Here is a 15,793-nt window from a genome sequence, read left to right on the forward strand (position 1 = left end):
TGGGACCTTTACATATAGACTCTTTCCTGGGAAATAAGCGGCCGTTGAAATGATGTTCACCCTCCTTCCACCTTTCCCATTTGCTCTTCTCAGCCCTCTTGTTCTTCCTCATCTTGTGCTCTCCCAAGTGGCTAGACCATTGAGAAATACAAATCTCATAGCTCATGTTGCAACTGTGCTCTTAGTGCAGGAATTTTCCTGTATGCTTCCTGTCGTAGCCCTACCCACTATCTTACAATCTCTATCCCTTCACAAACACTAAGCCCTGTGAGGATAAGGACCGAGTCCATCTTGTTTATCTTCCTGGTATCTAGCACAGTGCCTTGCACATACCTCTAGATATTTGTTCCTGAATCAATAAATCAGAGTGTAAGTCTGAGTTCTAGCCTTTAATATATGTGTCCAGAGATCTTAAACTTTACCAAACTCTAATGACTGTCCAGAGTTCTCCAAATGTCCCAGGCTTTTCTAATCCCTGAGCCAAGAAGACCAATCTTGCTTTCCTGTGGGCATGAGTCTGAACTCTTCTGCCTGTCTTTTGGTGGTGTTGCATAGACAATGATTAGGAGACTCTGGAGCCAGACCGCTTGGTTCAAATCCTGGCCCTACCGCTTGATCTTAGGCAAGTTACCTATCCTGTCTGTGTTGTTTTCCTTGTAAGTAAAATGAGGATAATGATAGTACCTACCTTATAGCGTTAACATCTATGAAACATTTAGAATAATGCCTACCTATGGTAATGTTTGCTCTGGTGATGATGGTGAAATCGTCAGCTTTGTATCTCAGAAAGTTATGATGCAACAGTCCCCCCCACCCCCACCTTTTTTGGACACTATTTCCCATTGTAATATTTGTAGCTTTTAGTCTAGGAGGATCCATTTATCTTAGAATGAACACTAGTTTTGTTGTGGTTCCAGCTTAGGTTTGCTTAATACAAAGAATTCGCGTTTAAACCCTTTTTACCTCCTCTTCCTTTCACAGAGTTTAATTCTCAAATAAATGTTTTCTGCTTTGTTTTGTTTCAATTCAGTATGTAATTGTTTAATTCTCAAGTAAATGTTTTCTGCTTTGTTTTGTTTCTGCTTTCATTTCAAGAAATAAAATGACAGATTTTTCATAGGCTTGTGACCAGGGTTGTTGTGGAGCCTTCCTCTAAAAAGTGCTCTGCCTTTGGTATCCCATGGGATGGTGGCATAAGCTGATAGTTAAGGTCTGGCTTTGACATCAGAAATGTCTAGCTCAGCCATTTAATCATGCAACTTTGGGAAAAGTACTTATCCTTTTAGAATCTTGGTGTTCTTTTATTTAATAGCTACATCATAAGGTTCTAATAAGGATTGAATGAAATAATGTATGCAGAATTTTAGCTCAGTGCTCAGCATATAAGTGCTCAATAAATGGTGCTTCTTATTATCATTGCTATTGTTATTAGAGACTGGGGTTAGACGTGGGATGATGACTGTCCCTTGGAGTTCTCCTGTAGATTGTTTAAGACAAATGGGGTTTCTGCCAAAGGGTGGGGATGAAAAGTCTTAGGGCTAATATGTTTCTGATTATTTTTCTTTATCTCCTTTGCAAAGGTTTTAATTTTTCCTCCTCTGGAAGAGAAGATGTAGATGTGAGAACATTAGGAAATGGTAAGATTGCAACAGTATCACTTGACTAGAACTAACTTTCAGACTGTCACCCTTCCTCAGACAGCAGGTTCGCTGTAGTTGCTTAGTTAAAACCAACGTGGGCACAGCCCAGAGCTTCTCCCAGTGAGGAGGCTTTGTGAATTATGGAGCTACCTTTATAAATTATATGATTATGTCTTAACAGGACTCATTTGTTCGGAAGCCATCCTTATTGCATACTTGTAGGTTCTAAGGGAATTTTGTGTGCACTAACAGGGTGGTGGCCGAGTTTTTCCAAAAGTTTGATTATTAATTGTTCCATCTGATAACATTTCAGCAGTACCAGTGCAGTTTTCAAAATGCACATCTTCATTTAAAAAGTGATTCTGCTCTCTTAGCCTTCATTTCTCTCGTTTTGCATTGTTGCATTACAAGAAAGATGATCAGAGTTAATAGTTCCTTCCCTTTATGGAATCACAGCTTTTCCATTTCACTAGTGGATTAGGCTGGGAGGATGGATTTCAGCTTGGTATACCTGGGCATTGCTGTGTGTGATAACGGTACCTTTGTGTAACTAAATTAGTTAGCACTTGCTTGGATTTTATTTTATAATTAACACAGGCTTGTTCATGGACCTTTGGGAAAGCAGTCATTTTCACATCTTGCCTGTCATGGGGTTTAGCAGCCCCTCAAAAAGCCCCTTGATTCTTTTCACACATTCTTCCCTCCCCCAGATGTAGTCATGTCACTAAACTTTCAGTCCTCTAGAGCCCAACTCATTTTTCACACCTCCTAACCCTCTTGCATTAGCCCAAATGTTAACTCCATCAACACGTTTCTGTTTCATGACGGGGTGTGTGCTGCCAGGAAGGCCCTTTGCAATTGAGCTGGTGAATCCTCATAGAGTACATTTCACTTCACAAGAAATTAAGGAACTTCAGCAGGTAAACCACTTCATGACATGGAAATCGTCATGTTTCTGCAACTCTGTAACTGAACTAGGGTTGCTAATTGTTTTTCTTTTTCTGCTACTACAGAAAATTAATAATTCATCTAACAAAATCCAAGTCCGTGACTTGCAGCTTGTCACAAGGTAAGGGTAGACTCACAGGAGATGGACTCAAAAGGGAAGTTTTGGTTGTAGGTCATGTATCTGTTAAGGGGATTGTATCCAGGAGATATAAAGAACTCTTACAACTCAATAATAAGAAAATAGCCCTATTAAAAATAGGGAAGATGATTAAGTGGACATTTCTCCAAAGAGGATATTCAATTAATGCATGAATACATGAAAAAAAATGTTCAATATTATTTGCCATTAGGAAAGGGCAAGTCAAAACCACAGTGATATCCCACTTTACCCTCACTAGGATGGCTATAATCAAATAGACAGAAAAGAAAAAAACCAAATGCTGGCAAAGATGTGGAGAAATTGTAACTGTCAGATATTGCTATGAGATTATAAGTATGGTTACTTTGGAGGGCAGTTTAGAGTTACCATTATGGCCCAGCAATTCCACTTCTAGATCTATACCCAAGAGAAATGAAAATGTACATCCACACAAAGGCTTTTTGATGAATGCTCATAGTAGCATTATTCATAATAGCAAAAAAGTAGAAACAACCCGAATGTCCATGGATAGAATATGGTATCTCCATACAACAGAATATTATTCAGTAATAAAAAGGAATAGCATACTGATACCTGTGCCAACATAAACGAACCTTGAAAACATGAAGTAAAAGAAACCAGACACCACATACCATGTATTGTATGATTCCATTTTATATGAAATATTCAGAGTAGGGAAATCTACGGAGACAGAAAGTCAATTAGTGGTCACTAAGGGCTAGGGAAACAGGAAATGGGAAGCAACTACAAATAGCAATGGAGTTTTTCTTTTGGGGTAATGAAGTATTCTAAAATTAGATTGTGGTGATAGGTATACAACTCTCTAAACATGCAAAAAATCACTGAATCGTACAGTTAAAACGGGAATTGTATGTAAATTTTATCTTGATAAAGCTATTTTTAAAGAAAGGGAAGTTGGGGCAAGGCTTGTGTGTATTTTATCTATTTAGACAAACTTTCTTTTCTTATTTTTGTTTAGAGAGGCAATAGGACGTATGAAAGAAGGTGAAGAAGAAAAGACCAAATCTTATAGTGCCTTAATATGGACAAATAAAGCCATACAGAAGAAAGACATTGAATTCCTAAATGACATAAAGGTAGTTAAGTGCTATTTTTTTTTTTTTTTTTTGATTGCCTATAAAAGATTCCTTTGTTTGTTAGTAGCAAGTCATAGAGCATGCGCTTGGGGGAATGTGAGATCTACTTTCAAATCCTGGCTTTGCCATTTACTGGTTGAATGACTGGGCAATTCATTGAACCTGTTTGAGAGGCAGCATTGCTAGTGATTAAGATCCTGCCTCTGGGCACAGATTGCTTGGATGCAAATCCTGAATCTGCATTTCCTAGTTGTGTGACTTTGGAAGACTTGCTTGGCCTCTTTATGCTTCGGTTCCTTAATCTGTAAAATCAGAAGAATGAAATGAGTTGTCATGTGAAGCACTTAGACGGTATCTCTGGTACATAGAAAACGTGAGCAGTGCTATCATTGTATTTGGCCTTCTGTAAAAAGGAAATATGAAATAGAATTGTCTAATAGAATTGATGCTAAAATTAAGTGCATAAGTAAAATATGTTATGAATTTGTTTTAATGTTTATTTTTGAAGGGGGGAGACAGAGAGAGACAGAACACAAGTGGGGGAGGGACACAAAGAGAGGGAGACAGAAGCAGGCTCCAGGCTCAGCTGTTAGCGCAGAGTCCAACGCGGGGCTCAAAACCACGTACTGTGAGATCATAACCTGAGCTGAAGTTGGACCCTGCACCGACTGAGCCACCCAGGTGCCCCAACATGTTATAAATTTTTAAGAAGGATAATAGATGTATAGCACACATATTTTGGCACATGCTAGGTTTTCCTTCACATGAGCATGGCACTGTAAAGGGTCTCCCTGTTCCTTTGCATATTTCTTCTTACCTATCCCCACCTCTTCCTGTAAGGATAATTTACTCTCAAGTGCAAGGAATGAGCATAAATGGGCATAGAGGTCTGTATAGTTATCACAACATTGTTTAAATGGATGATATTTTGTAATAATCTAGATGACCTACTAGAGTAGACAGACTTCATCTTATGGTTTATCCGTATGATGGACTACTGCTAACCAGCTGTTAAAAAATATGTAGTGGATGACTATTTATTGACAAAGGAAAATGTTCCTGATAAATGTTCGGGAGAAGAAAACAAGCTATAAGAGTATTTATTGGGTGATACATTGTGGTTTAAACATACACATGAGAGGGCACCTGGGTGGCTCAGTCAGTTAAGCATCTGACTTTGGCTCAGGTCATGATCTCACAGTTCATGGATTTGAGCCCCGCCTGCGTTGGACTCTGTGCTGACAGTTCAGAGCCTGGAGCCTGCTTCAGATTCTGTGTGTGTCTCTCTCTCTGCCTTTCCCCCGCTCATGAGCGCACGCTCTCTCTCGCGCGCTCTCTCTCGCTCTCTCTCTCTCTCTCTCTGTCTCAAAAATAAACATTAAACATTTTTTAAAAAGTAAATAAACATATACGCAAGTGTGTGTCTCTGTACACACATAGCTGTGACTATGTAGAACACAAATCGTATGGCAAAAGATCCCATAAATAGGATTTCTAATTATGAAAAATACAAACACCCAATAGAGAAAAATAGACAAAGGAGCAAGCATCTGAAAAAAGAGTAGCTGCAAATGGCCAAAAATCATCTGAAAAGATGTTCCACTTTTGGATTAAAGTAACAATAAGACCTCACTTTAGTCTTCTGAGACTAGCACCTATTGGTTGGCGTGGAGGAGAAGACTAGTTGCATACTTTGTCGGTAGAAATGTAAAGGTTTTAGCTTTTTTGGAAAACACTGTAGCAATGATTATAAAAATTAAAAACATATTGGTCTTCTACCTAGCCCTCTACTACTGGCAGTGTGTCTTGGAGAAATAAAACTCCAGGGCTTAAGGATTTGTGCACAAAGATGTTTACTTACTTTTTTCAAAGTGGCAAAAATCAGCAATACCACAGCTAGAAGCAAGGTAAACTTCCTTCAAACAGGAAATGGCAGAACAAGCTGGAATATTATAAAGCTATTAAAAAAAAAAACCAAAGCAGCGTGTGATCGCATTTATGTTATTTTGTGTATAGATGCCTAAAATTGTTGGGAAAAAGTATAGGTCTACACCTATGACTTACAGAAACACACATGACATTATGAGAAAGAAAGTGAAGGGCAGAATATGTTAATAGTATGAGTGTTTCAGTGAAAATATACGAGTCATTCACCTGCTTAGACAAGTTCATCTCTAGTATGGGGGGGGGAGGGTTGACTAGATCACCGCCAGTGGTCCTCCAGATCTCAGGTTCTATGAGTCTATATCAAAAGCCATTTTGGCTTTTAACCCATTATATGGAGCCTTTATAATGATAGTTTAACTCTAGACAGATATCCTTAAGATATCTAAAACAAGTTTTAAACCTCTACTTCATCACACATATAAGTCATTCAGAATCCTGGGGGGAAAATAAACTCATTTAGATTCATTCATTCCAGGTGCCCCTGGATGGCTCAGATAGTAGAGCATGTGACTCTTGATCTTGGGGTCGTGAGTTCAAGCCCCATGTTGGGTATAGAGATTACTTAAAAAGAAAATAGATTCATAGTTTGAAGGTAGGCCAATTCAGAGCTAATTCAGAAATAATGCTGAATAATGTGAAAGATGATTTTTGTAGGTACAGAGTAAGCAGTGAGCTATGGTTCATAGCATAAATGGACTGATGGGACTAGCTGACTTCTAATAATTTTTTTGTGTTGGGGTTAAAACTAATTTCAAATATTCCTGTTGTCATCAAGAATAGAAAAACTGAGGGGCACCTGGGTGGCTCAGTCGGTTGAGGGTCTGACTTCAGCTTAAGTCATGACCTCACAGTTCATGAGTTCAAGCCCCGCATGGAGCTCTCTGCTGTCATTGCAGAGCCCTCTTTGGATCCTCTGTCTCCCTCTCTCTGCTCCTCCTCTGCTCTTGCTCTCTCAAAAATAAACATTAAGAAAAAAAAAAATAGAAGAACTGAGTTCCTGCCCCTTTTTGAGAAAAAGTCACTTCAGATTTACTACTTGTCTCTTCTTTTTCAAGAGTAACCTATTTCTAGGGGGAAAAGAAGTAGTCTGTGCATGTGTCTATGTTTCTGAAAATTCAGCTGAATGGGGCTAGACGAATGTAATGTTAAAGTAAACGGTTTCCTTTTGTCTACTGAAAACAAGGAGACACAAAACACACAGGAGTGTGTGCTGATCGAATGTTATGTTGGAAACGGTGGTGGGTCTCTCAGCTCAGTCAGTACTCCCATGACTAGTACCGGGAGTGAGTACTAGTCCAAGGGGAAGTAGAGTACTCCTTAGTTATTCATTTAAAGGCCAGCTATTTCTGTATTCTACAGTGGTGCCTGTATCTGTACAGATTCCTTGACAGTTCAGCCGTGTCCCTTTTTTTTGTCTTTTTGGCCAGAGGAATGTCAGACCTTAGGTAGACAGCCTATCTCAGCAGACCAAAGTGCTTCTAAAATCAAAGAATTATGGAGTCATAAAACCCGTGAGTTAAGAAGGGCCATTGACTCACTGCTATGATCAAAACAGTCACACCATTTCAAGTGTAGTCTTTGTTAGAACTTGCTCTTTATTTCTGGGTGGAAAACTTGGTAGAGGAGAGACCAGACAGAAATCTTTGTTCTCTGAGCATGGCTTCAGGTGCTCCCAAATCATGTAAAGCAGGAAAGAGTTGTTCCAACAAGAAATGTCAGAAGATTCAAAAGTTCTCCTGGACCTACATTTCTGGTTATGTCCAGTATCTATTTTTAAAACATAGAATTAGTTGAATTTTTACAATATTAATCTCTATTTCTTAATTTATATCTAATGACAAAAAGAAATCTCTAAGTAAAGAAAAACAAGCCTGTGACCCTAAAAAATCGAAATTGTCAAAAGGCATGCAGTATTCTTATTCTCCAGTAACTTGAACTGGGCTTAAAATACTGAGAGGTCCTGGTTTATTATTCACACTTCTTTGTAATTATTATGTTGAAAATACTACCCTAACCAATAATGTAACTGTTAATTTTCCAGACATACCTTTTCATATAACAACAACAACAAAAGAACCTCGTGAGTAGGTATATGGTTGTCCTTAAAACTTGCACACTGCCCATACATACAGTGATGCCAAGATCTTACCTTCTATAAAAAGCCATTTCTCACCTCACTGTTAGATGATCTGTTGGGTTAGGGGGAAAAAAGGTTAAGAACAGGTCTTCTAGAAGAGCTCTGTTAAAGTAAAGGGCAGACTAGAACTCCAGGGTCCTAAACAATCTATTAAATATTAGAGTAAAATAGACCTTGGGGATCATTGACTTCAAAGCCTTTTTTAAAAAAATGTTCATTTATTTTTGAGAGAGAGAGCACAAGTACACAGTAGCTGGGGAGGGATAGAGAGAGAGGGAGAGAGAGAGACTCCCAAGCAGGATCTGAGCTGTCAACACAGAGCCCAGTGTGAGTCTAGATCCCACCAACTGTGAGATCATGACCAAGAGCCAAAATCAAAGAGTCAGAAGTTTAACTGACTGGGCCACTCAGGTGCCCCATTCCAAGCCTTTTTTTAATGGCATACTGAGGCCCAGAAAATGAGTAACTACAGACTAGGTTATGAGAGGTTCCACAGAGTCTGAACCTTAGGGGGTACAATTTATTATAGTCCTAGTATCTACCCTGACAGTGATAGATGGGGTTCACCAAAGAAGACCTCGGTCGTGAGCCATGGATGACAAAGGAGGTACTGAGACAGGGTTCCCCGGGCAGCAGAAATGACTCCACAGTTGTGTAACATATCCTCCTCTAGGACTTAAAGATTGACCAGAAAACGCCCCTCCGAGTTCTGCATCGGAGGCCCCTGGCTGTGAGAACTCGCATCATTCACTCCATGGAGACGCGCTATGTGGATGAACATCATTTCCACCTCTACCTGAAGACTCAAGCTGGCACGTATCCTTTCGCCTTCCACCCAGCAGTAATCTAAGTGGAACCTTAGTGGAAGAGTTCATGCTGCCCCAGAAGATAAGTTCAATTTGATCTAGGAACAATTAGGGTAAGGATTAGGTTGGAGGAGAATTCTGTCTTTGGGGGCACAGGGGAGGAGTTCCCATTTAATTTGTATTTTTCAAAATGTCTTTTTAAAACACGAGGCAGCAGCCAATAGTGTGTGAACTTGAAAATAGTCTCAGTGTCTCACACAAGGCCGACTGCATAGGAAGTACTCAGGAAACACTTCTGATTGGTTCACTTATTGATTTGGGTCTTCATACATTTTGCAAGTCACATTTTCATAATGACATTTGGGTCCTTACAGCATTTGGAGCACTTGCTTCAGATCGTTAAACACTGGTAGTAGACGGGAGTGGCCCTACCGTACAGACCAATCTACATTTTATTTGGTCACTTGCCCAAAACAAGAGAACAGTCCACAAATGAGCACTTGTTCATATTGTGCCCCGCCCTGTGTGGTTTTGTATTAGCTCTGAGTTGCTGGTTAAAATACATCAGGGAGTTGCCATAGTCCTAGCTCTAGTTTACTTTTCAAAGGTGCTCCTAATATTTGTTTCTTGTTTTTATATTATTAGTGATCCAATAGTATGAAGTGATAAAATACCTAACTAGAATAAAACTAGTGATCTACTTATGGATCAAAGGCCAAAAAAAAAAAGTCATTTTAATCACCAAGTAGCATTGTCACCATATTGCTGTAATTAGCCTGTCTCTCCCCACCAACGTCCTGCCCCACCCTGCCCTTCACCATCCCAGAAGCAACCAGAATTTGCGAAGCTGAAATAGGTGTATGTTATTTCCTTTTGAAATCTCTTAAACTTTTTGGTTTGGATTAAGGGATGATCTGTTTAGAACACAGTGGGGCAGACCTTTGGAGCACATTTGCCTACTGTAGATGGAAAGTGAATGGGGTGTCAAAGAAATCAGTTGCCTGGGGGTTTTTTTCCCATTCTTTTTCACCTAATTCTAGCTTTTGGTTTAGTGTGCTAAGGTGAAATGCAGTGGTCTTTTGAAGAAAGGAATATCTTTTCAATCTTATTAAAACATTTTTAGGGCTAGCCATGTGCCTGAACTTAAGGGATTAGCCAAGAAAGACTGTTTGGTAAAGCTTTAGATACCATGTGGTTATACACAGATGTGAATTTTTCACATATACTGCTCAGTACACTGAACTAGTTCATTTGACTTACACCTCATCTTTCTGGCTATGAATAAGAACCGTTCTGACCCTACCAGCTGGTTATTCTGGGGCTTTTTGGTCATGTTCCCTCATCATGGCTACTCAGAAGTAGCATTCTCTAGGGGCGCCTGGGTGGCTCAGTTGGTTAAGCGACCAACTTTGGCTCAGGTCATGATCTCACGGTTCCTGGGTTCCTGGGTTTGAGCCCCGCATCGGGTTCTGTGCTGACAGCTCAGAGCCTGGAGCCTGTTTTAAGTTCTGTGTCTCCTGCTCTCTCTGCTCCTCCCTTGCTTGCACTCTGTCTCTCTTGGTCTCAAAAGTAAATGAACATTAAAAAAATTTTTTTTAAAAACCAGAAGTAGCAGTCTCTAAAGAAAGTGAGAAAAAAAGAATAATTGTTGTGTAATTACGTTTTTAGTAAAGAAGGCAGTTACTAGATAATTACGTGTCTTATCCTTGAGTCAAGACATTTGGTGAAAGTAGAGTGAATAAACTTCAGAACTTCATCATATCAGCATGTTAATGGTGGAAGTGTTTTATTTATCATCTGAGAATAAACTTACTTTTCCTAGTCAAATTATATTGAGTTTTTATACTAAGTGCTGGTTTATAAAACACAACAGAATGCTGAATGAGTTTTTACTTAATGCTAGCAAAATTATATCTTTCAGATAAATATTTTTAAAATATTTTTAATGTTTTTTTTTTTTAATTTATTTCTGAGACAGAGAGGCAGTGTGAGCAGGGGAGGGTCAGAGAGAGAGGGAGACACAGAATCCAAAGCAGGCTCCAGGCTCTGAGCCAGCTGTCAGCACAGAACCCGACACGGGGCTCGAACCCACGTACTGTGAGATCATGACCTGAGCCAAAGTCGGACGCTTAACCGACTGAGCCACCCAGGTGCCCCCAGATAAATATTTTCAAAGCTGTAGTAGAGTCCTGTATAAGGAATATTAATGTAATCTTAATAAGTAATTCTAATTTGAAGACCTGTGAGGGAAACACAAAATTGCCCCTTTAAAAAATAATTAACGTAATTCTCTTGTTAACCATGCAAGAGTTGCAAACAAGAACTTAGGTCCTCTAATAATCCTTCTGAAGGGCCCTTATCAAGACTAAATTAATGTTCTCATTGTCCCTTCCATTCTACTCCTACCAGGAAAGCCATCATTGAGGTAACTGTGTGTGTGACCCTCTGGAAACTTATCCGGCAGATGCCAGCTGACATTATTGAAAAATGGGATTGAAAAGATGACAAAATGGAATTTGTTGCAGATAAAAAATAGCTAAGGGTTTGTTTTGTTTATTTAGCATTGAACTACAGTTAATTTAAAAAAATCCATATCCAGGGGCACCAGGGGCACCTCAGTCGGTTAAGCGTCCAACTCTTGATTTCAGCTCAGGTCATGATCTCACAGTTTGTGAGTTGTAAGCCCCGCCTGGACTTGTGCTGACAGTGCAGAGCCTCTTTCTCCTCTCTCTTTGTCCCTGCCCCTGCTCGCATGCATGCACACACACTCTTTCAAAATAAATAAATAAACTTAAAAAAAAATCTACATCCAGGGTCGCCTGGCCAGCTCAGTCAGTGAAGCGTGCAACTCTTGACCTTGGGGTTATGGGTTCAAGCTCTACACTTGAGTGTAGAGATTATTTAAAAATTAAAAAAAAAAAAATCTTAAAAAAATGCATAGCTAAATTTTGGCACCTGGAGATGAACTAAAAGAAAAAAAGAAAGTCATGACTCTTAGTGCCAAGTCCTGCTGTTTGCTGCCAACTGCTGTTGGCCAGAGCTTATTTTCTAAGACACACATCACTGGTCATAGCTTAGAAATAACCTCTCCCTTGAAACATTTCTGCTTTTGTCTGTCATTTCCCTTTCACCTATCAAGTCTTACCAAACAGTTGGTGCTGCCTAGCTATCTCCATTGTTTCCTTAAACAAATTCCAGCTACATTAAAGAGTTTGTACACGGAGACTTTGGGAGAACCAAGCCGAACATTGGCTCTCTAATGAATATGACCGCAGACATTCTTGAGCTGGATGTTGAGGTAAACCCTTTTATTGTGGAAATGCCTGTTTGTACATTGAATTCAATCAAGGTTATCCTTTTTGGGGGGGCATTAAGCCACACAGGTATCTATCACTACTCACCTTAATAGGTATTTGAAAATGGTCAAAATCTCACAGTGGCATTGTATTGCAGGGAGGAACTCTTTGGAATTTTTATCTTTTTAAAAATACAAAGTCTCATTTATGATCCTTGCAATTATATAGCTAATTTACTAACTAAGTTGCTTTACATGCGGCATGAGATCTTAAATGCTTAAAGCAAGGAAATGAAGCTTAAGAGCCCTTCATATGTCCTTTGGACTCGAGAGAGTTCATTTCCATACCTGTTTTGTTTCAAAGAAAATTTAAGGCAGACAGCTCAGAAGCATACATTCAGGACAGGGATAGAAAATGGGATGAGCCCACATTAATTAACAAAAGCAGTTCTGTCAGGGACCCCTATGTTGTGGTACAAAATCTTTGCCCTTATCGTCTGAATTGGAACAAGGTTAAATTCTTAAGTATTTAGAATCGTGGCATGAATAGGTCTTTCACACAATTCTCCATAAATATTTTTTCTCATTTGAGCATCAGTAGGCAGTCACAAGTTGTGTCCTTGACAAATACCTGATGAGGAAGGGGGTCCCTCTCCCAACACCACTCCCAACAAAAGTAATTTTAGGAGGCTAGCATTTAGCACTTGGGATTAATGTTATCAAAAGAAGTGGCTATAATTGCCTAGGGTGAGAACAGCTATGGTAATCACATGATCCCTGGAGCATTATTACCTTACGAGCAGTTTTCTTCAGTGCTTTCAGATTAGATTTTCTACAGCCCTTTCAGTATAGCCAGTGACAGCACCTTCAAGGCTGCAGGGAGCCTTCTTGTGAGACTTATTTTGAGGAAGACAACATTTTGTTAAAGAAAATCTCAACTGCATTCACCTTCTTTGATCTTAATTCTTAGAGCAGTTTAGGAATATCAGGGTCACAGGCCAGTATCCCTCATCCCTGTTTGTCCATTGGAATCACCTAGAGAGCTTTTTAAACGAACCCTGCTTTTAACACATACAAGATTGTGTCCTGAAATGTTTAGTTTTCAGGAATGAAAAACAACCCATGAAGAACCTATATTTGGGGGTTACGTACATGGCTGTGTTCTGAAAAAGAATCAAAATATCTTGGAATTTCTAAAAAATACACACACATAATTTTCCTAATTCTGGTAGTATCTCATAGATTAATTTTAAAAAATCACTTTTGGTAAATCATATTGGGTTTTAAAATTTAAGTCTCAAAAAAAAAAACAAGACCTGGGTACAGTGGATTTTTTTTAAATTTTCCTCTCAAATTAGGCCCTCTAGGGTAGTTAAGACAAGGTGCAATTTCATACTTGCAAAGCTTAGAATGTGATTGTGTATGTGGAGAAAAAACTAGTGTGCTACTGTAATTTCATTATGATATAAAGGTTTTGTTCTAGAAGAACCAAACCAGGTGAATAGAGATAGATAAATTTGATTTTACAAGAAGCAGAAATTCTGAAATGATACCCAATGATCATTTATTCTTTTCTAGTTCCAGGTGCTCTTTCATGTTCATTTATTTTTCATTTGGTTGCTAGGTTACAAATAACACTATATGTGTATAAACTGCTTGAGAATTTGTTAAATGCAAGATGGGAAGCTGAAACTGATCTGAAGAGTAAAAGTTGCTGAGACTTCTGAGGGAGAGTTGGTCTTGCTCCCTGAATTTGTTTGCTACTTTACCCATAAATAACATTTACAAAATTCAGAGGTACTCTAGTCCCTTATCGTTCAAAGGTACAGTTGATAACTGGCTGAGAACCAAATACTCTATGAATTCAGAAACAGACCTTGGGCCCAAGAATCTCAAGGCCTCATATGGATTTTAGAGTGTGTTGAATTGTGGCATTTAAGGACTGTTCTTCAAATGCAGTTTCTTCTGTTGCGTTATATTAAAACTATTAAGTTTATAAGCATTATCAGCAAATGCTTACTGGAGCAGTAGTATGTTTTAATGTCTTGTTTTCTTCCTTCTAGTCTGTAGATGTTGACTGGCCCCCTGCTCTGGATGACTAGCTTTCAAACTTGGAAACACAGAGTAGGGTTTTCATGGCACGATGTGGACATCCATTCAGCACTGTATAATGGCTCTTTAATCACCATAACAGTGTCTTGGAAACCATTTGGATCATGTTGATCTATGTATTTTAAAATTTGTTGTAACATCTCAGGATCTATATATGTGTACATTTTGTGTTAAATGTTCTAAGGATGTCTTATGATTTTTCTTGTTCCTTTTCCAACCCCCACAAGCCAAACTATGAATAATGAAATGATTCTCTTAATTATTCCATTTAGAGAAGTACACAAATAGGATACATTCTGATAATCTGAGAAGCCGTAATTTCTTTCAGCACAATTTCCCTGCACAAGACATACCACCTTCAAAATCATGTTCTAAATTTGTTTGAATGAACTTTATAAAAGATGTAGATTTACATACAGTGCAGTATCCTATAATATCCCAAGATATCAAACATAAATCTGACATCATTAATATTTTTCCCAGTAAACTTCAAGCAAGCTATTACCAACAGAAGTACTCTTTGGTACAATCTGTCACAAATCTTAATGACTTCAAGTTACTATTTTGACAACCTAAAAATATCAATACGTTTCCTGGGGAGGGAAAGTGAAACCTTAGGAACTGAGGTATACCCTGGTAAGAGACTTGCATAAATCTTTTAAATAAGGAGACACAAGTGCCTTCAGTAATTTCAAACCCAGGGATAAGATTTTGAAAAATTAAGATTGGTAAACAGTCTGCTATTATTCCAGAGTGCTTCAATCTATTATCCAATTTCAAACATGTGCATCGTGTGGATAGGATTTCATCGTTTCCATTTTATAAATATGAAGACCAAAGAATGAAAGTTAAAAATGATTTGTCTAAAATTATTTGTTTCTTCCTTATCAGGGGCTAAAACTGAAGTTTACTGGTCTTTAAGGTCCTTTCTTAATACACCTTGTTATTGAACACCCAATGTGTGAAGGAGGCACCTGAGAATGTCATTTAAATGCACTAACCATGAGAAATGACTTTTGGAATTCAGATACCAAATCAAAGAGCTTACCAAAAATATAGCCCAAGCATATTTCATATGATCTCATATGGTGACCATTTGTTAGTAAGTTGGTACTATGAAGAGAGAACAGGAAATAATCCAAACCTAAAGAAAATGGATGGGTCATTAAGGGAACAATTCAGCAATCTCATTAAAATTTGAGATTTAAGTATAATTTGTCACCCTGATTCAACTATCTGAGCTTATTTAAAACATATGTGACTTGGATGGTATTGGATTATTGTTTTCCATCTCTTCATTAAACATACTTCATAGATACCAAGATGTATTATTACTCATTTTAGAAATCAGGAAAATTAATTGACATGAAGTTTCATATATGAATGAATACTAGCAAAAACTTTTTTCACTATTATTTTCAATGCCAGAAAATGAGAAAGGGATAATGCAAATAAACTTCTGATAAATAGGCAAGAAATTTTGTGTGAGTGTTTCTCCATTTCTGGGGAGGTTTTGCTACAAAAGATTTAAATAATTTGGGATCTTAACAGAATCTCTTAACAGAAGGTCTCTATTTCTTAAATATCTATTCCTGACATGCAGAGTTTTAAGCAAAAACATTAGCTGTCTGTACTTTATTTATTCCATATG

General features: G+C 38.3%; 1 protein-coding gene across 5 annotated transcripts in view; it reads left to right on the forward strand.

Moving 5' to 3' along the window:
- Positions 1-15,793, forward strand: part of PUS10 (pseudouridine synthase 10) — a 73,063-nt gene extending 57,270 nt beyond the window's left edge. For 4 of the 5 annotated variants that reach the window (XM_077766464.1, XM_077766463.1, XM_077766467.1 and 1 more), the window contains 7 exons: positions 1,581-1,637; positions 2,484-2,560; positions 2,654-2,709; positions 3,728-3,845; positions 8,603-8,745; positions 11,934-12,033; positions 14,094-15,793. In XM_077766464.1, coding sequence (XP_077622590.1) covers positions 1,581-1,637; positions 2,484-2,560; positions 2,654-2,709; positions 3,728-3,845; positions 8,603-8,745; positions 11,934-12,033; positions 14,094-14,132 — 590 coding nt within the window. In that variant the 3' untranslated portion in view covers positions 14,133-15,793. Of the gene's footprint in view, positions 1-1,580; positions 1,638-2,483; positions 2,561-2,653; positions 2,710-3,727; positions 3,846-8,602; positions 8,746-11,933; positions 12,034-13,654 lie in introns of all 5 variants that reach the window. The other variant, XM_077766466.1, reaches the window with a different exon arrangement.

The sequence above is a fragment of the Crocuta crocuta genome, unplaced genomic scaffold, assembly GCF_008692635.1.
Source record: "Crocuta crocuta isolate KB4526 unplaced genomic scaffold, BGI_CrCroc_1.0 scaffold113, whole genome shotgun sequence".
NCBI lineage: Eukaryota > Metazoa > Chordata > Mammalia > Carnivora > Hyaenidae > Crocuta > Crocuta crocuta.